This window comes from Lipotes vexillifer, unplaced genomic scaffold, assembly GCF_000442215.2.
Source record: "Lipotes vexillifer unplaced genomic scaffold, Lipotes_vexillifer_v1.1 scaffold1011, whole genome shotgun sequence".
Lineage (NCBI taxonomy): Eukaryota > Metazoa > Chordata > Mammalia > Artiodactyla > Lipotidae > Lipotes > Lipotes vexillifer.
The window spans coordinates 5,487,841-5,511,137 of NW_006787698.1; the positions used below are offsets into that span (position 1 = coordinate 5,487,841).

General features: G+C 58.2%; 2 protein-coding genes across 5 annotated transcripts; one reads left to right on the forward strand and one right to left on the reverse strand.

Annotated features, from left to right (window-relative positions):
• Window positions 1–197: 197 nt before the first annotated feature.
• On the reverse strand, window positions 198–8,467 carry ODAD3 (outer dynein arm docking complex subunit 3). Of its 2 annotated transcripts, none has more exons than XM_007460703.1 (13): window positions 8,113–8,467; window positions 7,009–7,130; window positions 6,821–6,898; window positions 4,987–5,157; window positions 4,798–4,899; window positions 4,574–4,699; window positions 4,134–4,256; window positions 3,445–3,597; window positions 2,367–2,527; window positions 2,071–2,284; window positions 1,276–1,437; window positions 728–812; window positions 198–564 (listed from the first exon to the last, which is right to left on the reverse strand). In XM_007460703.1, the coding sequence occupies exons 1-13, from the start codon at window positions 8,351–8,353 to the stop codon at window positions 446–448; spliced, it is 1,857 nt and encodes a 618-aa protein (XP_007460765.1). In that variant the 5' UTR covers window positions 8,354–8,467; the 3' UTR covers window positions 198–445. The 2 variants fall into 2 exon arrangements, with proteins under 2 accessions (XP_007460765.1, XP_007460766.1); XM_007460704.1 differs by having other exon boundaries at window positions 446–564; window positions 1,276–1,431; window positions 2,128–2,284; window positions 4,987–5,154; window positions 8,113–8,353.
• A 494-nt stretch (window positions 8,468–8,961) lies between these two features.
• PRKCSH (PRKCSH beta subunit of glucosidase II) lies at window positions 8,962–23,060 on the forward strand. Of its 3 annotated transcripts, XM_007460705.1 has the most exons (18): window positions 8,962–9,032; window positions 9,349–9,501; window positions 9,707–9,823; window positions 10,244–10,339; window positions 10,436–10,493; window positions 11,403–11,520; window positions 13,009–13,138; window positions 18,475–18,559; window positions 19,457–19,535; window positions 20,263–20,349; window positions 20,629–20,808; window positions 20,886–20,982; window positions 21,461–21,530; window positions 21,800–21,889; window positions 22,082–22,156; window positions 22,237–22,336; window positions 22,422–22,600; window positions 22,727–23,060. In XM_007460705.1, the coding sequence occupies exons 2-17, from the start codon at window positions 9,426–9,428 to the stop codon at window positions 22,566–22,568; spliced, it is 1,605 nt and encodes a 534-aa protein (XP_007460767.1). In that variant the 5' UTR covers window positions 8,962–9,032; window positions 9,349–9,425; the 3' UTR covers window positions 22,569–22,600; window positions 22,727–23,060. The 3 variants fall into 3 exon arrangements, with proteins under 3 accessions (XP_007460767.1, XP_007460768.1, XP_007460769.1); XM_007460706.1 differs by lacking the exon at window positions 22,727–23,060 and having other exon boundaries at window positions 9,002–9,032; window positions 20,629–20,787; window positions 22,422–22,569; XM_007460707.1 differs by lacking the exons at window positions 8,962–9,032; window positions 22,727–23,060 and having other exon boundaries at window positions 9,305–9,501; window positions 20,916–20,982; window positions 22,422–22,569.
• Window positions 23,061–23,297: the final 237 nt, after the last annotated feature.

Here is a 23,297-nt window from a genome sequence, read left to right on the forward strand (position 1 = left end):
TTCCTCAGACGGGGAGGGCTGGTCCGCCCCAGGTGTGGAGGGATTTCTCATTTCTCTGGAGGGGTGGAGGGAGCTCAATCTGTGTCCCTAGCTTATGGGAGTCATCACTCCCCAGGTCGGAGGGGGCTGAATCTGTGGCCCTGGTTTGAGGGGCAGCCATCTATGGGGTGGTGCAAGGATCAAGGAGAGGCGAATACTCAGGGGGCTGGTGGTTGACCTTTAATGCGCGATTCCGAGGCCATCGCGTGCCAGCCTGGGGAGATTTACTGTGGGAACGTCCGGCAGCCCAGCCCCCTTCTCTACTCCGGGCATCGCCCGCCCGCTCTGCTCCCTCGTCCGGGCTGCGTTCAGCCCTTGAAGGGGCCCCGTGGGCCTGCCGCTGGGCCCAGAGGGGTTTGCGGGCTCCGCAGGGGCCCGCAAACGCCATATGGACGCGAGGGCGAGTCTAGGACCTCCGCGAACGACCGCGCCTCTTGCTGCGGGATTCGATTAATTTCTGGGAACGCATCTTGAGCCCCGCGCGGGTCACCACGTCGTTGTCTTCCTCCTCACTCTCCTCTTCGTCTGCAAAGGGCGATGACGGGATCAAGTTCCCATTCCCGGCTCAGATGTTCCTTCCCAGCCTTTACCATCCCACCACCACCTTGGCCCTAGGTCCGGCCCCTGACCACCTCCCGATGCTCTGCTTGGGCCCCCGGCCCCGCCCCCTTTCCTTGCCCGTACTGACCGAAGAACCTGTCCTTGCGACCGGCAACAGGCAGGGCGATGCGGGTGTTGTACATCGGCAGCTTTCCCTCTAGGGTGGAGTAGAACTGGGGGAAGGGCGAGCGGGAAAGAAGAGTGTGAGTGGGCAGAGGCTGCAGCGAAGTCCGTTCCCCCTCCTCCCCAGCCCACTCTGAGACTTAACCTGATTCCATTCAGCACCTCTGCCGACTGCTGTAAAGTTTTCTTTGGTCGCTGCCGCGTCATTTGTTCTCAGCGTGCATCCTGATACCCCTCCCCCTCCCCCTCCCAGGCCCGCCCGTGGTCTCTAGGTCCCACCTCTTGTCCTCTCGAGGCCTCTCCCTTGATACCCCCGGCCTTGACCTCTGGCCTGCCAGGGCCCTCTGGAAACTCTCGTGGTTCATCCCTAGCTCCTTAAACCTCACGCCTTGTCCCTAAGGCCCATTCCCGGCCCATCGGCCTCCTCTCTGGTCTCCAGGGGGATGCCCCGACCTCCTGGTATTCCGCCCCAGCCCCTGCACCCTCAGCCCCACCGCCTGGCTGAAGGGGTACCTCGCAGTCGGCGATGTGGCGCAGCAACTCTGGCACGTTGTGGTTCTGGAGTTGCGCCTGTAGCTTCAACAGTTTTTCCTCCACGAGGCCCAGTAGGTTGGGCAGATAGTCACCTGCCTTGGGATCCAGCTCCTTTCTGGCGAAGCGGCCGGCCTCCTGTGGCTGGGGGCGGAACCAGGTGAGTTGGAAGGGGGTGGGGCCTCTGGGCAGGTTCCACCCAGGGGCGGGGCTTTTCCTCAGGGACCAGGCCTTTGAAGTTAGGGGCCACCAACCGGAGTGGTGCTATCCTCTGTGGGGTGGGGATTCTGTGGTCAAGGGCCACGGTTATAGGGCAATTGCCTCTGAATTCCAGAGACCCAAACCAAGGGATGAGGGGCGGGGGGAGTCTTTTAGTGGGAGGGCAGGGATACTAACTGTAGAGAGGCCATTGCCAGATGACCTTAAGAAATGGGATTCTGCTGCGGGCAGGGTGGGGCTTCTCTTATCTGTGGTCGCTCCAGGATTGGAGCGGGGTCTCTGAAGTTTTGGGTCCTCAACATTCTAGAATCTGGGATCGGAGGGTGGGGTTGTGGGGGGGGGGGGGGGGCTAAGTGGGACTTTCCCATGGGGGCGGGACTTGAAATGGGATAGGGTCTCTAAAGTCCTGGGCCTTTTGAGGAGTAAGGGGGTGCCCCCTGAGACGTGGGGTGGAGACTCAGGAGTGGGTGGAGGTTTCCCCTGTGTCTAGGCCTCTCATGTCCTGGACAGGGCCTGCAGTGGGTTCTCTTGAGCCGGCTACGGGGCAGAACCCCACACCTGCGTGCTGGCACCGCCTCTCACGTCTTGCGGGGATTCCTCGTGGGTGGGGCCTGCCACTAGGATGTGGTTCAGTTTGCTAGCCAGGTGTTCCAGGCCCTCTTTGGTCATTTGCATTGCCCACATGGCAAGCTGCAGCCGATTGTGTGTGTCAGCGTGCTGCTGCTCCTCCGCCTTGATGCGCCCCTGCAACTCGACTTGCAGCTTCTGCTCGCTGCGGGGAGCAGGGAGGCCACCACTGGAGCTCCACCAACCCTGCAGGCCCCACTCTCGCCCTCCGGCACCCGGGACCTCACCTCACCAGCGTGGTCTCCCCTGAGTACTTGAGGTCTTCGAGCTCCCGCTGCAGCCGCTGCTTCTCTTGCTTCAGCCTCATCAGCGTCTGCTCGTTCTGGCTTTTGAGCGTCTCCAACTGCGCGAAGGTGTCGCCCTGTGCCAGGAACCGCTGCACCACCGCCTGGGGGCCGCCCAGCCCGAGTCAGAGCCAGGGCTGGGGCAGGCAGGGGTGCACTCCTCCTTCTTTCCCCCCCTTCTTTCCCCCGGGGCACGCAGGACAAGTGGCTGAGCTGATGGCTTCTGCATAATGGTGTTTAGACACTCTGTGAGTCCGACCCAAGGCTGCCTCGAGGGTGTGTAGCCCCGAAGAAATGATTTTTGTGGGCCCTTCCTTGTCTATATAGGGAAATTGTATCAGCCAAAATCGGACTGCGGGGCAGTGATAGCAGTGAGCACAGCTGCTTTCCAAACTCAACATGCCAGCAACGTTCTGGCAGTGAATCTTGCCCACTCCCATGAGGAAATATGGCTGGGAAAGGTGCCTGGCCACAGTGCTCCAGATGACCCCACATGTCCAAGTCCTGGAACTCCTTGGAGGCTACCCCATAGGAGTAGTGGGTTGGAGAGCGCCGTAAGTGGAGAAACCCAACAGGGATCCAGGGGAATTAGTGTTCGCCAGCTGGGGACATAAATAAAGTCTTAGAAAAATTCAAGGAAGATGCTGCCAAGCATGGTCCCCAGAGCAGGGGCCCAGCTTCTCTGGGACTGAGGCTGGCACTGGGCATTTTACTGCGCCCAGACCCTGCTACGGGTGCTGGAGACACAGCAGAGAGAAAACACTCATAGTTCTCCTAGAGCTGATATGTCAAAGACGTCAGCACCAGTGTAAGCCGGAACATTAGAGGATGATGGCCAGTGTAGATAACTCGTGTGGGTTTTGCTGAGAGGTAGTGGATTAATGAGGCAGTGGCTGGAGGAAGAAGGGGTGTCTTTTGTGTGCTGAAGAATTGGCCCGGCAAAAAGTGGAGGCTGGGTGTGTTGGCTTCCCAGGCTCAGCTCGGGCGTCTGGGAGCTGGGAGGGCCGAAGGCAGCACTCACGTGCGTTTCCGCCACGCCGGTGGCGTCCTTGACCTTGCCGAAGAGCACCTCCATCTGGTACATGTTCCAGCGCCGCCGCAGCTCCTCCTCTTTGGAGCTCATGCTGGCCTGGAGCCTGTCGTTGGACTGCAGCAGCACCTGCTCGCGCTGGGTCTGCGGGTGGGTTGAGGTCAGGGCCTGGGTCAGCTCGCAGACAAGGGCTTAGGGCAGAGGCCGCGGGGGTTGGGGAAGTATCCGCACTGGGGTAAGGGAGGGGGTGGGGCCCAGGCGTGGGTTAGGGCACCCAGGCAGGGGTCAGGAGTGCTTGGCAGGGTCTTGGTCGAGAAAGGGAGGCCTCAGAAGCAGCGCAGACGGACGGGGTCCAGGGGGCGGGGCCTGTTGGGTAAGGGGTGGGGCCTGTCGGGTAAGGGGCGGGTTAGAGGCAGGATCAAATTTCCGACACAGGCAAGTCTTGTGGGGAAGGATGAGGATAGACCTGAGAGTAAGGGGAGGGCTGGAGGGCGGGGTCAGGGATGCGAGAGGAGCCCTGGCATCTAGTGGAGATGGGGGCGGAGTCAGGAGAAACGTCAGAACTGCTGAAGGGTCTAGGGCCTGGGCCAACGTAGTGGCGTGGCCCCGGACCCAGCAGGGCCGCATCCAAGCAGGAGCAGGCTGGGGTCGTCGCAGCCCCGTACCCCTGGTGCGCCCACCTTGCGCTCCATGCGCTCGTTCTGCAGTTTCTTCTCTTCCGCGCGCTTCTTGCACTCTGTTAGGTAGCGTTCACGCTTTTTGCGCTCTCGGAACACTGTCTCTTCCAGATGCTGCAGCTGGTTCTAGAAGGGGGGAAAGGGGGACAGCAGGACCTGCTGGCACCTATCCGGGCTCTGGGCCAGAGCCGCAGGCCCAACTCTAGACAGCTGGGTCAGGCTGTGGGGTCCTGGGAGAGAGATGGGATGGGTTCCGGGACAGCTGAGGTTCAGATGCTGGGGCCAGAACAGAAGACCATGGCGGCATCGGGGGTCGGGGGGCAGGACCCCCCCCCCAGGACCTGACAGGCTGGCACCTTGGCGATGTCCCTCGCATTAAGCGCCTCCTGATTCACTAGGTTCAGTTCCTCCAGCCCCCCCCCCAGGACCTGACAGGCTGGCACCTTGGCGATGTCCCTCGCATTAAGCGCCTCCTGATTCACTAGGTTCAGTTCCTCCAGCTCGTGTTTTGTTCTCACCACCTCAGCCTCCATGAAGTCCAGCCGGTTCTCCAAGCGAAGGCTCTCCTCCTGGGGCGTGAGGGATGAGGCAGGCCTGTGACCGCTGTCCCTAACAAGGCTGGCTCTCCCACTCGCCACCTCCCACCCCCAGTCGCCCTGGTCCCTACCTGTAGATAGGCCTTGAGCTGCAGGTACACATTGGTGATGTGTTCAGCCTCCTCCACCTTCATCTGGGCCTTCTCCAGGCGGTTCTCCAGGTTCCGCATGGTCTAGAGAGAAGCAAGGCTGGGCTGGGTCCCTTCCCCCCTCAATTCCTCCCCCAGGATCAAGGTGTCTGCAGACCTCAACGGCCCCACCTTGGCCACCTCTGTGTTGCTATCTTTCGCCTCTGCCATCTCCAGCTCACGCAGACTGTGCTGCAGCTGGAGCTCCTCCAGCCACTTCTGTCGCAGCCCCAGCTGGTACCGAAGAGCATTCAGCTGCTTCACCTTCTCACTCAGCCGGTGGTCCAGGTGCTCCAGGGCCTGCTGAGGGAGAGGAGCAAGAGCAGAGGCCTGAACCCCTCACCTAGTCCTTCCTTCCTTCTCCTATATCATTTTTTTTTAAATTTTATTTATTTTTTGGCCATGTTGGGTCTTTGTCGCAGTGCGCGGCCTTCTCATTGCAGTGGCTTCTCTTGCTATGGAGCATGTGCTCTCGGCACGTGGGCTTCAGTAGTTGTGGTGCGCGGGCTCAGTAGTTGTGGCTCGGGGGCTTAGTTGCTCCGTGGCATGTGCGATCTTCCTGGAGTAGGGATCGAACCCATGTCCCCTGCATTGGCAGGCGGATTCTTAACCACTGCGCCACCAGGGAAGTCCCCCTTCTATATCTTGGTTCTCATCTCCCCTAACTCTTAGTAGCGTCTGACCTGGTTGATCCCCCTCCTCCTGCAGATTCTCTTTTTTTGTGGCTTCCAGGACCCCCACTTCTTGGTTTTCCACCCACCTCCCTGGCTGCCCCTTCTCCATCTCCTTTGCCTTTGAAGAGGTTCTTCTCTCCTCTGACCAACCTTACCCCCTTGGTGATCCTATCCAGTCTCAGGGTTTCAAAAGTCACATATACACTGAAGACATCCCAATTTAGCCTCCCTCCTGAACTGCAGGCTCGTATATCCACATCTACACTGCCTTCCAGATGTTTCCACAGGCAGCTGAAAACCATCGAGTCCAAAACTATGTCTTTGATCTTTCCCCAAACCTGACCTTCTCGAACCTTCCCCATCTCAGCTCATGGCAGCTCCACCCTTCCAGGTGCTCAAGTCCCAAACCTTGATGTCATCCTCACCTTCTCTTTTTCTCTACCACCCGCATCCAGTTCATTAGCAATTCTCTGTTCTATTTCAAAGGTTCCTCCAGAGAGATCTCTTTCTTCCTATTTCTACCCCTTTTGTCCTAGTGCAGCCAACACCATCTTTCACCTGGTTGACCTCCTCCTGGCTTCTATTCCTGCCTCCTCACAGCCCATCTTCCATTTCTCTGATTCTTAGTATAAAATCTGCACTCTTGCAGTGAAGGCTGCTGCAAAGTTCTGCCCCTGCTGACCTCGCTGACCTCACCGCCTGCAGAGCCCCCCTCGCTCACTACCATCCCGCCACACTTACCTCCTTTGTGTCTCCAACACTCTACTTTTGTTCCTACTCTAGGCACTTTGCACTTCCTATTCCATCTGCCTGGAATGCTTTTCCCCAGATCATTACCTGCCTGTACCATTCTCAGCTCAAATACCACCTTCTTAGAGAAAGCAAAGACCCCCATCCTGCAGTCTAAAAGGCAAACCCCTGCCCCCATCCATCTCTAGTAAGTCAGTCTGTTTTATATTATTTGTTTCTCTTGTCACCACTGGGAATTACTTCGTTTCTATATTTGTCGTTCCTGTTTTTTTTTTTGGGTGTGTGGAGGGTCTGTTTTCTCCACCAAGATATGAGGTTTTGGGGAGTGGGGACATGGTCTGTTTTTTTCACCTCACAGTGACCAACACCTAAAACCATGCCAGGCACATGGTAGGTGCGTGATAAAGGTTTAGAAATAAATGAGTGGCGCCAGGTGTGGAGAAGGGATTGGAGAGGAGAGATAGTGGGCAGGGAGGCCAGTTGGGTGGGGACCCAGGCTGGAAATGAAGGGAGATGGTCAGTGGAATGGGAGTGGGGCAAACCTGGCCTGTCCTGTTCTTCAGGTATGGCTTCTCTGATTTCCATTCCCGAATCACTGCCTGGATCACCTTCTCATCTCCCTGCAGAGAGAAGAGCCCAGTCACACTACTGATTCAGGCCACTCCTACTTCAGGTGGTGCTCTGCCCCTGGGGATGCTGCTCCCGCCCCCTGGCACCTCTTCAACGTCACCTGGAGCAGGTCTGTCAACTGTAATTGCAGCGCCCTGGTCTCCTCATGGAGCTGGTTGATGGTCTCCTGATTCTTTTTGATGTTCCACTGGCTGGTCTCATAAAAGGCCTTCCGGTCACCCTCTGGGGTCATGTGAGGTGGGCAGGCAGAAGCAGAGGATCATGGGAAGGGGGGACTTCCCAGAGGGAAGACCTTTTAGTAATTGTCAACCTAACATTGTAACAATATTTCACTTTGCGCATTTGTTATGTGTTGGATGCTGGACTAATAATTTTCTAGGTATCAAATAGCGTGTGCCAACAGGTACATATCCATATACATATTATACCCATTTTACGCATGAGAAGACTCAGGCTTATTATATTGTTCCAAGTCACAAGCAGTTGGACTCCCCAGCCCATACCTTCAACCACTATGCAAAACTACCTCCTAATAATAAAACAATAATGGTTTATACCAGGATTTCCCAACCTTGGCACAACTGACATTTGGGATGGATAATTATTTGCTGTGGCGAGCTGTCCTGTGCATTGTCAGATGTTGAGCAGCATCCCTGGCCTCTACCCACTAGATGCCAGTAACCACCCCACCCCCCCAGCAATGTGACAAACCAAAATGTCTCCAGACATTGCAAAATAGCCTTATTCTATTGAGAACTACCGGTTCACACTTTATAGTGTTACTATGTGCTAGGCACTGTCCTAAGCACCTTATGCATTTCAACTACCTATGAGGTTGTACTGTTACTATCCCCATTTCATGGTTGGATAAACTGAGAGCAATTAGGTTACTCTTAGTCCCTGAAAATCAAACAATTAGTATATGTAGAGCCAGGATTTGAACCCAGAAAATCCAGCTCTAGAAATCTATATTCTTTACCACTCCACGCATGATAGAAGAGTTGAAATTACATAAAAGTATGAAATGCAGTCCAGTCAGTTCTGAGCTCAGGAAAAGTTTTACAAGAAAGATGAGGAAAAACATGAACCAGTATGAGTTTTTGCCTCCAGTAACTGGCCACTGGATGAACGCCAGTGAAACGCTCCTGCCAGCTCAGAGGGCTGTTGACTCTTGACCCTTCCGTGCCCTCTGGAGCCATCTTACCTAACAGTTGTATCTTCCTTTGTAACTCAGCCACCTGCGTGTGCACAGCGGACTTCCCCTCGCTGGCGTGGAAAGGTGCGGCCTTGGAATGGAGTGAGTGCCAGGCCTGCACTGACCCCTTGCCTCGAGGATGGTAGGGCTTGATCTGAGCCTGACTGCCCTTGACTTTGGAGGGAGCTGAAATCTGGTCCTGAGAAGGCATGGCGTTGGCGCAGGCCGCCCAACTCGGGGGAGACGTCATGATTGGGTTGAGGCCAAGGATCCCTGGTGGTTAGGGGATCCACTACGAATTGCCTCTGTCCGGGATCCGTCAGCTCCTGTTCCTCGGGCTCTGGGAATGCACTTGTCTACCGCTTGGCGGGGCCTCGCAGCATCTCCGGTTGCTAGGTAACCTTCCCCGCCTCCCTCCAGCGCTCCGAAGGAAATCGCCTGCATTCCAATCTACGGCTCTCATTGGCTGACGCTGAGCTGAGGGGCGGTCCCAATAGGGGACGGAGCGGACCAGCTTCGCAGAAAGATGGGGGAGGGTACTTTGGAGTCACGTGCTCAATCCCTTTTTCCTCCCCACCCTCCTCCCCACCCCTAACCCCGCCGAGGCGGTTCGCGGGCGTTTTTCAGGAACTTTCTGTTCCGGCTGCAGAACAAGACACTCCCAAGATGGAGGCACCTTGCGCCGCCATTAAGCGCTAACATTCAGAACTATTCCCTTTATGGCTTTACAGTCCTATCCAAGATGGCCGTCTCGGTTCCGGCCCCGCCACTTGCCACTCGCAACATGGCGGCCACGAACCGCCGTTCAGGGAGCGCAGCGTGATACCGGAAGTGATGCTTCCACACATTTCCGCTTTCTTTCTGCTGGAGGAACAGTTGGCTGCTGGGTCGGGGGGCGCGGTGGATATTGACCTTTGCCCCAACCTCGTGTAGATGGTGAACTAGTGGGCGGGAGGGCACCCCAATTTCCTCTTGGGGGCAGTCGAAGGCGGGAATTGGATAGCTAACCACCCCCTACTCCTGGGTAGCGGAGGTTTTGAGATCTCTCCACCGTTGATTTGGGCCGAGAGTCCCCTCCCCTCGGAAGGATTGGGGAGACCCCCCTCCCGCCCCCAGTATGGGAAGCAAAGTGAGCCCTCATTGCCCGGAAGCGATGGAGGAATCCAGTTGGCTGGAGGGAGAGGTGCCTTCCTTCGGCTGGAGGTAGCCCTCTGCCACTGACCTGCCCCCCCTTTCTTGCTGCAGCGCGAGGGCACAGCGCATCTCCCAGCAGCCTCCTTCCTCTGACAGAACCCGTTTCCGGCTTCCGAGGCTCCAGCGAGATGTTACTAGTTCTGCTGCTGCTGCCCCTGTGTTGGGCCGTGGAGGTCAAGCGACCCCGGGGCGTCTCCCTCACCAGTGAGTCGGCCACTGGAGGTGGTCAGAGGTGGGGGTGGGGTGTGGGAGGCTCCTGGGAGAGGCACTTAACAGCCTTCGGTCTCAGTGTTCTGGTCTCTGGGCAGGGAAGGTGGCAATGCTCAACTGGTGGGTGGAGGGAGAGGAGCCATTGGGTGGAAAGGGCCTCTTCCTGCCCTGGGCTGAGCCCCTTGCCCCCCCTCCCTAGACCATCACTTCTACGACGAGTCCAAGCCTTTCACTTGCCTGGATGGCTCTGCCAGTGTCCCTTTTGATCAGGTCAACGACGACTACTGTGACTGCAAAGATGGCTCTGATGAACCAGGTGAGCTCTTTCTTCATTCGTTAGTTCATCATGCATTTATTGAGCAGCTGGTGGGCGCCAGGTCCTGTGCTGTAAGCAAAACAGACCCAGTCCTGTCCTCAGAGAGCTCCCTGTTGAGTGGAGGGAAGCGGGCACAGAAGCGAGTGGTCAGTGGTTTGGTGAGGAGAGCGGGAGGTGCTGTGGGAGCCTGGAGGGGGGGGGGAGGGGGTTGGCAGGGCCCGGTTCTGAGGGCCTCAGGAAGGAGAGGCAGGAGGAAGCACTGAAGAGTTTTGTTTCAGGCCCCGAGCGTGCAGCTGTCTTTCCTCCTCTTACTTGGGATCAGTTACTCTCACATTCCTTGTTCCTTCTGTGTACGCGGTGGGTGTGACACGCTGGATTCTGGGCACACTCCACAAACCCTCCCTCCCTTCTTCCCCCCAGGCACAGCCGCCTGTCCCAACGGCAGCTTCCACTGCACCAACACTGGCTACAAGCCCCTGTACATCTCCTCCAGATGGGTCAACGATGGAGTTTGTGGTGAATGAGATCACCCTGGGGTTGGGAACAGCGTGCTGGGTGGAGGGAGGGGAGAGGCGCTGCCGGGTCCGATGGTGCCCACACCTCTGCCCTCAGACTGCTGCGACGGGACGGACGAATACAACAGCGGGATCGTCTGTGAGAACACCTGCAAGTACGTAGGTGACACACACCCCCATCCCCCCCCCACCCCTCCAGACCTTGCCCTGCCCCACTGGGTGAATCAGGTTCCCTCTCTTTTCTGTTTTTGTGTACTGAGTGCTCACCCCATGCCAGGTGCCTTGTGAATGCTCCATCAGCAGTTTCCTCTCTGGCCTGGAAGCAGGTGCAGTTTGCCTAACGACAGATGAGGAAGCTCAAAGTTAGAAAGGAGAATGACTTTCTCAGGGTCACATAGCTAGGAGATAGCAGAGCCGAGACTCGAACCCAGGTCAGTCTAGCTTGAGACTGCATGCCTTTAACTGCTCTGCTCTGCAGCAGGACCTGAAAACAAATGCCCACAGGTAGGTACTCTAAACAGCACAAGCAGGCTGAGTATAAGGCAGTAGGGAGTGGTGGGATTGTGACATCTAAAGGCATAGCTGCCCTCCACTCCTGTGAGTTGAGGGCAGGTGGCAGGGCTGGATTTGTTTTTCCAAGAAGCTGAGAGTCCCAGTACTTAGGTAAACTCTTTTGATGGAAGATCTTTGAAATAGAGAGTGGATTAAGCAGAACAGTGTTTACCGGCCAGATTGCCCTTTGTGTCTGGGGGTCTGTGAATTCTGTGCTTTTCTCTCCTCCCTCTCTTGGGAGCCACCTTCCAGCCCCACATCCCAGCACCCCCCAGTCCGTCCCCTGACCCTGAGGGTGGAAGAACCCTGCCCATTGTCCTTCCCCACAAGGACAGGGATGAGGGACTCTGAGGCCAAGAGAGCCTGGGGAGGTGGGGAGAGGAGGGTTGGCTCTCCTGTCTTTGCCCACATGGGGGGGTGAAGGCATGGGCTTGAACCCTTTTGGAAGAAGCAGACCTGGTGGATGCTAAGTGCCCCCGACCCCATCGTGCCTATGTGTCTCCTCCCCCCAGAGAGAAGGGCCGTAAGGAGAGAGAGACTCTACAGCAGATGGCGGAGGTGACCCGCGAGGGGTTCCGCCTGAAAAAGATCCTAATTGAGGACTGGAAGAGGGCCCGAGAGGAGAAGCAGGTGAGGGGCCCAGTGGGGCTGACCCAGGACAACCTGGAGGCATGGGCTGAGGAGGCTGGCTGGGGTTGATGTCTGCTCCCGACTCGTGGTGTCCTGGGGCCAGTTACTGTCTCTCTGCGCCTTGATTCACTCGTTTGTCCACTTGGCGTTTACTCGTCGCTTAAGCGGGTACCAAGTGGGTGGCAGCCGGTACAGGCATCGACCTGGGCCTTGGGTGCAGACTGAAGTGGGCTCAGAGGAGCTCTGCTGCCCCTAGGACAGGAGGGACACCTCTGCATCCCGGCCCTAGGGTTCTCTCATCTGTAAGTTAGGGCTAATGGCTACATGACTTCCCAGTCTGGGGGAGGACTCGAGATGGGGGTCAGTCAGTCGCAGTCACGTTAGTTCAATAGGGTGGGTGCTGGGGGGGCCAGAAGAGGGTGTATCCCCAGGGGTGTGTCTCTCCCTCCCCTGTCTGCCACCCCCTTGGCTGTTTGATGGGTCAGAGTCCTCAACACTCCTCCTGGGCTCTTGCCCGACCCACTGAGTAAGGGCTCCAGCTCTGTTTCTCTGCCCTGGGCAGCTTCCAGGTTTTTCTCTCCCACCCCCATGGCCTGGCTAGTGAGGTCCCTCCCGAATTTATGGGGCAGTGAATTCAGAGCCAGTGTGATGCTTCCCGAGTTTAGAGGATGCTGGGGGAGCCACATGGTGAGGTTGGCTCCAGGTGATCTTTGCCCTCCTGGGCAGGTGGGAGGATCCTGGCAGCAGACCAGGCTGAGGTCTGCGGGCTTGGGCTAAGACCCTACAGCTTGGGACCCCCATCCCTAGGCTGGAGTCCACCCAGCACACACATTCGTTTTTGAAATAGCCACAGAAGCCCAGGATGCACTGCGCTTGTGCATCATGGCTAGAAGCAAACGTGGAACTAGATGTGGAACTGCCTCAAGAGTGCATCAACTAGTGGGAGGGACACACAGACAAAGTGATAGCCAGGGCTGAGGGGAGAAGGGATGTTCGGGGCTGTAAGGCATAGAGAAGACTCTTGCCTGGTCCCTCTGTTCCCCGAACCCGTCTTGAGGGTAGGAAGTAGGGAAGACTTCCTGGAGGAGGAGGCTTCCATCTAAACTGAAATCTGTTGGGTAATTCAGAGTTAGCCAGGCAGAGTGTTGCAGACAGAAGGAAAGCATGTGTGAAGAACTGGAGGCAGAGAGTGGGGCTCTGAATGTTGTCAGGGCAGTTGGATCTTAGAGTTTAAGATAGCAGTGGGGTGGATGGGGCTGGAGAGGTGGGCAGGGGCCTGGTCATGCAGGGCCTCGGGGGCTACATTGACGTCTTTGGGTTTCTCTCCAGTGGGCTGCAGGGAACAACAGCAAGGGGGAGACCCAGAGAGGGGTGTGTATTTTGAAAAGATCCTGTGGCCACCCTGTGAAATAGAGGCAGGGAGATGGCAGTCTGTGAGGAAGAGGGTGGAACAGGAAGAGAGCTGGCCCCTGTCTTCTGCCTACCCAGAAAAAGCTCACTGAGCTGCAGGCTGGAAAGAAGTCACTGGAGGACCAGGTGGAGTTGCTGCGGACACTGAAGGAAGAAGCTGAGAAGCCAGAGAAGGAGGCCAAGGACCAGCACCGGAAGCTGTGGGAAGGTACATCACTATGTCCCAGGGTGGCCGTGACTTGCCCTTGGCTCCTGGCTGGGAAGAGTCTGGGCCCAGGAGCCTCTTGCTTGTTATCTCTCGTCTGTGGTTTTGCTGATTTTTAAAATCATGGCACTTTAGTTCCCTGCGTGCCCAGTTATCTTTGACTGTGTGTTGGTCACTGTGTTTAAAAGTCATTAATAGGAGTAACTTGCAGTCTAGGATGAGGGTCCCTCTCTAGAGAGGAGGGGCTTTTCTTTCTGCCATCTCTGAGCCCTACCATTCAGGGATCCCTTGAATCCCAAGTCAAGGCTGGAGATTTTTCCAGCCTCACAGGCAGTGTGAGCCGAAGTCAAGCATAGGCTGGGTAATTTCTGGCCTAGCTTATCCCTGAGGGGAGCCCTGTGGGGTCACAGTTATGCTGGGGGCGGGTCACCTCGGACTTTGATTTTCATTTCTCTTCCCTCACAAGTTATCAAAATGGACATCCACATTTGCCAGGATTGGCAAAATCCCTTAGAGTGAAAGCGGCTTCCATATTCTCTTACCTTCTTGATTTCTTCTTGGTCCTGGAAACTCCTACTGTCTTGGTTGGTTTTAAGATGATTTTCTTATGCTTTGTCCAGCATTTCCTTGCTGTTGGTAGATTGTGCTGCCATTATGGGAAATCTGAAGGCTTGGCATTTGTTCTCAGTCTGTTCTGTGCAGGGGCACCTGGTGGAAGGAGGATAGAAGGGAGAGGGGGGACAGAAACCCATTCCAGGCTAGTTAAAAGACCAAGCATTGCTGGGAGGATTTGGAGGTGTGGCTCCAGCTGGTCACCGGGCTGGTGACCAGGAACTGGCAGTCTTCTCTCTGAGGCCATCCTGTGATCTCATCCATCTCTTTGAGCATCTGCTGCGTTCTCCCTTCCTTTCCTATCTCTGTTCTGATTTCTCGTAATCAGTAATTCATTCATTCATCTAACAAGCATTTGCTGTGTACCTGTCATGTGCCAGGTGCACCCCAGGTGCCGGCAATACAGGATTGAACAAGACAGAGAAAGCCCTCTGACCACAGAGGGAGGGAGGGGGTGCCGGCAGAGGGAACAGGTGTAAAGGTTCTGAGGCAGCGTCCTGTCTAGTTTTTTTTTTTTTTTTTTTTTTTTTTTTTGTGCGGCAGTGTAGTTTTCACTTTCAGTTATTGTATTGTGCATCTCTGTTTGTTTGTTCTTTAATTCTTCTAGGTGTTTATTAAACATTTCTTGCATCTTCTCGATCTTTGCCTCCATTGTTTTTCTGAGGTCCTGGATCATCTTCACTATCATTATTCTGAATTCTTTTCCGCGGCATGTGGGAGCTTCCCGGACCGGGGCACGAACCCGTGTCCCCTGCATCGGCAGGTGGACTCTCAACCACTGCGCCACCAGGGAAGCCCTCTTGTCTAGTTTTTAAGGAGCAGCAAGGAGGCCATGTGGGGAAGTGAGAGGAGGCTCTCCCCTTTATTTACATAACATCAGCTGCTTTTGTGATACAGCTACAGAGCTGAGTGGTTGCCAACAGAGGCCTTATGGGTTGCCAAACCTAAAATATTTTAGCATCAGGCTCTTTACAGTAAAGTTTTCCGACCCCTGATAAAGACACTGATATTCTCTCCCACACTGATGATAGCTGGACTAGAGCACCCAGTGCTTGTTTCATAAGGATCATCGTGTCGCTCCTGCCTCCCTTCCCTATGAACTGCACCCAGACGTAGCTCTGTTTCACAGATGAGGAAGCTGAGGCCTTGCCCAGCTAGGTTGATGCCCAAATCTCTCTGATTGCAGACCCTGTCCCTTAACTGGAGGCTTGAGTCATCTGCCTGTTCCGCCTGGCTCAGGGCCCAGCATTGCCCTGGCCTCCTGATGGCCTCCCTCCATCAGGCCAAGCCATTCTTCTGCCCAGCAGTCTTCCCGGCTCCCCAGTGCCTTGGGTGGGACAGCATTTGGGCCACCACTGCCTGGTTACGATGCCCCCTGCATCGAGAAGTCAAGTACCTTTCCCTGCACTGCACCCTGTGCACTCACCACATTGGTCTGATGGCCTTTCCCCTGAAACTGCTGCCCTTTATTGCTCCCAGGCCTCTGCTCCAGCCATTCCCACTGCAAATACAGAGGTGTCTAGTGGGCTCTAGGCCCAGTGCTCAGCAGTGACACATGAGGCCCCGTCCTGCAGCCCTGCTCACCTTGAAATGGGAGCAGCAGATCAGTGAGTCTGTCCCACTGTGCCCCAAGCCCTCAGATGGCACTGCCTCCACAAAGACTTTCCAGCTTCCTTCCTGAGATCAGCCCTTCTGATCACTTGTGACAAAAACCCAACTTGAACCCACTTCATAAAACGTGGGAGCTTTAGACCCAGTGGGACCCTCGGCTCCCTGGATGGCAGGAGTCCTGCCTCCACCTCTGGGTTCTGCCTCCTTCTCTGTGGGTTTCCTTCCCAGGCAGGCTCTGCCCTCCTGTGCCAGTACAACCACAGGCAGCACTAGGTTTATTTCCTTCTGGCTCAGCAGCCCCAGCCAGTAGAGAATACCACTTTCCCACAAGTCCCAACACAAATTCCAGGGCAAGCTCCTATTGGCTTGTCCCAGGTCACGTGGCTGCCCATGAACCAATCCCTGGAGCCAGGAGGTGCAGCACAGGTTCTGATTGGTCAGGCCTGAGTGTCGGGTGGGTAGTTGCCCACAGGGAAATGGAGGAGGGGTATTGTAAGCAGGTGGGGTTGTTTGCTGGAAAGGTAAAGCTGAGGGTTGGAATTACCCTCCTTTGCTGGGGTCTCATTGCTTCTACTATTCTCTGCCCTCTTGGGTTTTGGAGTGAGTAGCTGGTGACCAAGTCAGACCTGTCAAGGGCCAGGCACAACATGGGGTCACCCAGCTCGGACTTTTAAGGGTGGTATGAGTTCCAAGACCAGATCATTGGAGGGGGGGTGTGTGAGTGTGTGTGAGAGACGTGGGATGTGACTGGGGCCTTGAAAGAAGGCTGGGAGTTCCCTGCTCTATTTCTTCCTAGTTTCCATGTGATTTAAAATATTCCATCTGACTTCATATTCTCTGTTAAAAAGATTTTTGGGGGTAACAATCCTGAAAGTAGTAAAGTAGAAAGGAAGAGAGTTTTCCTCCAGGTTAATCTCTACCAGGAGGCGTGAAACCTTCCAGACCTTTCTTTTTTTGTGTGTGTGTGGTATGAGGGCCTCTCACTGTTGTGGCCTCTCCCGTTGCGGAGCGCAGGCTCCGGACGCGCAGGCTCAGCGGCCATGGCTCACGGGCCCGGCCGCTCCGCGGCATGTGGGATCCTCCTGGACCGGGGCACGAACCCGTGTCCCCTGCATCGGCAGGCGGACTTTCAACCACTGCGCCAGCAGGGAAGCCCTTTCCAGACCTTTCTCGTCCATCCCAGGCAGAGATGCAATTCTTCAGAGGGTAGTAACTCTGGGTGTCGACCCCAGAGCCATGCTTCAAGTGCCCAATGGCCACGTGTAGCTGGTGGCTGTCATTTTGGCCAGCAGATGTAGACCATGTCCATCTTTGTAGAAAATTCTGTTGGATAGCACTGGTCTGCGTGGTGTATGGGTGTTGTGCTATGTCTATGTGTACCTCATTTTCTTTTTTTTTACTCTGACCCTTCACTTTTTTTTTATTGTGGTAAAGTCCACAAAATGTACAATTTACCATTTCAGCCAATTAGAAGAGTACAGTTCAGTGGCATCAAGCACATGCACAGTGTGCACCCATCTCTGCTGTCTAGTTCCAGAGCGTTCCCATCACCCCAAAAGGGAATTCCATGCCCATCAAGCAGTCCCTCCCCATCCCCCCACCCCCCAGCCCCTGGCAACTACTCATCTGCTTTCTGTTTCTATGGATTTGCCAGTTCTGGACGTTTCATATCAACAAAACCAGGCAGTGTGTGGCCTTTGTGACTGACTTCTTTCCCCGAACATCGTGTTGTCAAGGCTCATCCGCATTGTAGACTTGTGTCTGGACCCTACTTCCTTTTAACAGTTGTGTCTATTCCAGTGTATGATCCTGGCAGGATTTATTTAATCCAGGTGCCATTTTTTTCTATCAGGTTCGCAGTGCTGGTTTTCATCGTTTGTAAACGCCTGTTGTGTATTAGGGCGTTGGCCCTTTGTGACCGAAGTTGCCGGGTGTTTTCTTATCATTCATCTTTGGTGCCAGGTTCCTGGTGTTTTCTTGCTGGGCCATGCGTTAGAAAGTGAATTCAGGGACTTCCCTAGTGGTCCAGTGGTTAAAACTGCGCTTCCACTGTGGGGGGTCGTGGGTTCGATCCCTGGTTGGGGAACTAAGATCCCGCATGCCGCAGAGTGGCCAAAAAAAAGAAGAAAAGAAAAGAAAGTGAATTCAGTCTTGTCCTCTCTTTGCTTCTGTTTCCACTGTTTTGCACCACAGCGAGCGTCCTTTTACACAAGGCTGGGCGTACTTGTGCCCCGTTTCCCTTAGCCCGAGTTCTCAGCATGGAGTTGCTGACTCAGGTTCAGGGGTAACATGCCAGGGTTTGACCCAGATTCCCAGAGGGTGGTGGGGATGAGCACGGGCTCTGGAGGCAGACGGCCCGGCTTGGGCCCCCGGCTCTGCCCCTCGCCAACTGGGTGACCATGGGCAGGTCCCTTCATCCACCTGAGCCTCAGGCCCTCATCTGTGAGGACGGTGTCGGCTGAGTCTGCTGGGGTCTCGTGGGGTCTCCTGGGACATGGGCCACTTGTCCTGATGCAGAGGGCTGAGCTTCATAATGGAGCTGCCCTTGTGGCTGCTTTCCTGAACCCCACCTGAGCCGGCTAGTGATGAGACAGACAGGCAGAGGAGGGACCATCAGAGCAGATATGGGGCTAAGGCCCTGTGTCCACTGGTCACTCCCAGTTCCCTTTTTCCATGCAGGTGGCCTCTCCCCTCTCCCGAGACACTGCCCTGGGCCCCCAGGACATCTCCCTCGCCTGGCTGCCCCCCAACCCCAGTCTCCGTCCCCTGACCTTTTTCCTGCTTGGCCTCTTCCCACGGGGGCCTCCTGGACATGGCAAACCTAGTGCATGGTCCCCCGCCTGCCCCTCACAGCCACCGATTGTTCAGACCATCTGCAGAGCCCCTCAGGATCTCCCCCCAATCTGGCACTTCCTACCTCCTTGGCCCCCTTGCCCCTGCACCGGCCAGCCCTTGTCATCTCCTTGCTCCTACCCCCATAGCGGCCTGACTCAGGGCCCCAGCACCCAGTGGAGGGCTGGCCATACAGCGGCCCCCCTGGGGCGTTGGGGAGGGCAGATTTTGGGGTGGCGGGAGCTGTAGACGGTGCAGAGGATGATGGGCTGGTCCCTCCACAGAGCAGCTGGCCGCCTCCAAGGCCCAGCGAGAGCAGGAGCTGGCGACCATTGCCTTCCAGGAGCTGGACGATGACATGGACGGGGCGTGAGTGTGTGGCACTGCCTGCCCCTGGGCTCCCTCCTCCCACCCCTGCCTTCAGAAACCAGCCAGAGCCCACCTCCTCGCCCTGGGACCCCCAGGGCCCGAGCTGGTCCCAAGCCCTCTCTAAAGGAGCCTCTGCTTGTTCATGTATAAGATGGGTCTAGAGCAGCCCCGGAGGGGGAGATGAGGGAAACCATCCCCTCAAGGAGCTGGGCCGTCGAGGGGACTAGGGGTCCCATTACTTTTCACAAGCCTACTCTGTGGCCTGGGACACTTTGGTGAAAGTCAGAATCCCCCCTGCGCCCCTGAACTTGCTGGCTGACCCCAGGCAAAGGGCTCGGTGGAGGGTGGGCTGTCGGGAACGAGCGGGCTGGGCAGCCCCCTGGTGGGAGGCTTCGGAGGGACCAAGGGGGCGGAATGGGCAGGGGCAGTCCACACCCTGGTTGGTGATGGTGCTGGTGGAGGGACAGGATGTGGTGCCTGGGCCATTGTGGGTATTGGGGCTTGGCTGCGGGGAGGGCGCCAGGCCAAGGGCAGTTTCGATGTGTTGGGCTCTAAGGGTGGAAGGAAGTGGAAGCTGGGTCTTGGGGGACACAGGGTTGTCCATGTATCTCCTCCTCCCACCCCTGTGTCCTTCCCTCCCATGAGCCCCTCAGGGTTGTGGAGCCTCAGGAGGGGGTAGGAGGGCGGGGACTGGGTGGCTGCTTCTCCTGGGGGGTGGGGGCCAGAGGGGGCCGAACCCCAGACTTCATTTTTTCTCAGCTTCCTGCTGCTCTCCCCTCCCTGCCCCAAGGTTCTGAAGCAAGTTCTCGGGGTGGGGGGGCCTGGCAGGGGGAGGCAGGCAGCTGGCCAGCAGCCAGTGGGCTCACCCTCCATTGGCTTCTGCCCGTGCCCCTGCAGGGTCTCCGTGGCCGAGCTGCAGACCCACCCGGAGCTGGACACAGATGGGGACGGGGCATTATCAGAAGGGGAAGCCCAGGTATCCAACCGGCCCTTTCACTTGGGACTCCTGGAGGGGATTGCCCCAGAGTGACCTCAGGGCCAGGGGGCCCAAGACAGGCTGGCTGTGGGCTACTCCCATGGATGGTTCCCGGCTGGCCCCAGGCCAGGGCTGCTGGGGTGCCCACCGTGGCTAATGCGGCCAGGCCTTGTGAGTGAGCAGGAGGGCAGCCACCCAGGGCCGCTTCTCCCTGCCCTTTGGGACCTGGTGGGGTCGCGCAGGTGCCCAGGGGTGTCTGATCGGGACAGAGCCAGGTTCCGCATATGCGTGCCCCACCTGCTTCGCCTACCCTGCCAAGTGCACGTACCTGATTCACCTTCCTCATGGCTGGGCCTGTAGCTCTTTTTCTTTGCTGGTTTGGTACCCTGTCCGTCGCTGTCCTGCTGGTCCCCACTGCGCCCCCCTGCCCCTCTGCCTCTATCTCTGAGGGCCTGGGCACCTCTGGTGCCCCTGGTATCCCTCCCTGGTCTCTCCAGTCCCCACCCGACACCTCTCTGGCCCCCCTCGTTTCCCACAGGCCTGTGCTGCCCCCTTCTGGCCGCCGCGCCTCACCCAGCCTGGCCCCGGCCTGGCCATGGGAGGTCAGGGCATGCTGTGCCTGGCACCACGGCCTGAGGGGCCCCCCCACCCCCTCCGAGAGTGCCTGGGGTACAGGGAGGCACATGGAGGTCCTGCTCCTGACACCACCCCAACATAACGCACACAGACCCTCCTCGGGGGAGACATGCAGACAGATGCCGCTTCCTTCTCTGACCGCATCTGGGCTGCCATCCGGGACAAGTACCGGTCCGAGGTCAGTGGGGGGAGGGAAAGGGATGTGGTCCTGCCCCCCCCCCTCGCCCCGCCCCTCGATGCCTCACGAAGGAACGGCCTCCGTTTTCTGGCGCCGGGCCACCCTGGCCAGCTGGGCAACCCCACCCCCTCCACAGAGGCCTCCCCGCTCCCAGCTGACTGTCCCTCCCTCCCGCCAGGCTCCTGGGAAGGGCTAGAGACACGAGGCCTGGACCCAAGCCCTGGGGGTGGAAGGTGGACTCCCGAGTCCACAGCACTGACCGCTCTGCACGTCTGCCAGGTGCTGCCCACCGACCTGCCGTTGCCTTCTGCACCCGCCTTGACGGAGCCCAAGGAGGAGCAGCCCCCTGTACTCTCACAGCCCGCAGAGGAGGAGGACGAGGAAGAGGAGACAGAGGAGGAGGAGGGCGGGGACGAGGGGGAGGACGAGGATTCCCAGGTGCCAGGGGAGGAGCCCAAGGTGTGTGTTCAGGGGAGAGGCGGGTGATGGGGGCAGGGTGGGGTCACTCGCTGACTCTGTCCCCCCCCACCCCCCAGGAGACCCCACCCCCAGTCGTGCCCCCCCAGACAGCCAGCCCCACAGAGGAGGACAAAATGCCGCCCTACGATGAGCAGACACAGGCCTTCATCAATGGTGAGGGTGGAGCCTGGGAGGGGTGAACGCCTCTGCATCGCCTGCACCTGCAGGGGCCCGAGAAAGAGGCCTTACCTGCTCCCAGAGGCGGGCTGGGGCTGGCCCCGAGCAAGCCCAGGGGACTTCGTGTGGCCTGGAGGGGGCTTCTGTGGCCTGGGGAGGGCTAGCACTGCCTCCACCAGCCCCAGGGGCCCTCCTGCCTCCTCACGGGCTGTTGCTTGTTTGTTTCACCCCTGGCAGGTGAGGAGCCGGCTGGGCCCCGAGAGCCCTGGCCCTGCTCCCGCGGGAGCTGAGAGCCCAGGCAGTGGGGTGGGGTCTGCCCTGGGGCTGGCGAGGGCCACAGAGTCTTCCTGGGCCCAGTCCTCGCCCAGAGCAGGCCCGGGGGGCTGGGGGAAGCCGGCGTGGCTGCGGCATCCCCTTCCCTCTCTTCCCGGCTGGGAGTCGGGGCACCTCTGACCTCCTTCCCTGCCCCCACCAGCTGCCCAGGAGGCCCGCAACAAGTTTGAAGAGGCCGAGCGGTCCCTGAAGGACGTGGAGGAGTCCATCAGGTATTGGGTGCCTGTGTGGCCGCGGTGCCGTCTGCACCGGCCCCACAGCTGCCTGCTGCTGGGCTCCCCAGGGGAGGTGGTGATGGGGAGTCGCCCGGGCGACCTCGGGCAAGGTGGCAGTGGCTCCTGCAGGGAGGGTCCCCAGGTGATGGGGAACAGAGCCCAGCCCCCAAGAGGCCCTCTGCCACCGGAGCGGGCCTTCCTGTGCTGTCCTGAGTCGGGCTGCGGCGGCCCCAGCTGCCACTTAAGCTCCCGGCCTCCCCTTTTAGGAACCTGGAGCAGGAGATTTCCTTTGATTTTGGTCCCAACGGCGAGTTTGCCTACCTGTACAGCCAGTGCTACGAGCTCACCACCAATGAGTGCGTCCCCCACGGACAGGTGGGGTGGGTGGGCTGGGAGGTCCTGGGCCTGAACAAGGATCGGGGGAGTGGGGGGGTGCTTAGGAGCAGTCACTGGAGTTTGAGGTACTTGTGTGCCCAGCCTGCAGGGGGGGGATGTCATGTAGGTTGGGGCCCGGGTCTCCCCTACCCACGCACCCCATCCTGTGATAGGTACGTCTACCGGCTCTGCCCCTTCAAGCTCGTCTCGCAGAAACCCAAACTCGGTGGCTCCCCCACCAGCCTCGGGTGAGTGGGCTCAGGCTGGGCCCCCCTCTCAGCCCCTGGTCCCCCCGGCTGGCCCCGCTCAGCACCCCACTCTCCCACAGCACCTGGGGCTCGTGGGCTGGCCCCGACCACGACAAGTTCAGCGCCATGAAGTATGAGCAGGGCACGGGCTGCTGGCAGGGCCCCAACCGCTCCACTACTGTGAGTGCCCGGTGGGTGGGGCTGCTACGGGGGACCCAGGCCCACCGAGCCTGCCCAAGCCCCGCCTGCCTGCCACCCGCCCCAGGTGCGCCTGCTGTGTGGGAAGGAGACAGTGGTGACTAGCACCACGGAGCCCAGCCGCTGCGAGTACCTCATGGAGCTGATGACACCGGCCGCCTGCCCAGAGCCACCACCGGAAGCGCCTGCCTCGGGCAACCACGATGAGCTCTAGCCCTGCCCTGCCCCACCCGGCCCGGCCCAGAGGTGGGTGGGGAGGTGAGACCCCTACCGCCTCGGCTGGGGGATGCAGGGGGTGGTCTAGGTCGCATTGATGCTCCCCCCACCCATCTCCCTCCATCTGTATCTCATTTGGTTTCTCTGCGACCCCAGAACCTCAAGACGTGGAACCAGGCCCCAGAGGTGCCGCCCGCCTGCCCCTCAGTCTGTAGACCAAGGCTTGCCCCTCTGGGTCTCCTTGCCCTCCCCAGCGGGCAGGAACCGGATGGGGCTCCATGCCCTGCTCTGGGGGCAGGCGGGGCAGAGCCACGGTTCCCGGCCCCAGGTGCCTCTACAGGTAGAATAAAGGAGTCTGCCCTCCCTGGACCCCCGCCCTGGTGGCCCCCCCCACCCAACCCTGTCCCCCACCCAGGGCATCTGTCTCCCCTCCTGGTGCGGAAGAGTGACTTGACCTGTGACCTCCAAACAATAAACGTGATCTCCCCAACTCATCTGTCTGTCTGTGCTCGGGTGTGGAATCAGCCAGGGGTGCGAGAGGGCTAAATGCAAGGGGAAGCGGCTCTGCAGATTCTGTGCGGGCCTCCTTCCCCATCAGGCTGGCTCCACAGTTGGGGGTCTCACCTGAGATGCCCCTTGGACAGCACAGCCTGGCGCCACTCGACAGACGGCCCCTGGGCCACTTCTGTCTGGGTTTCCGCCTGGACTTGTCTCCCACCCGCTAATC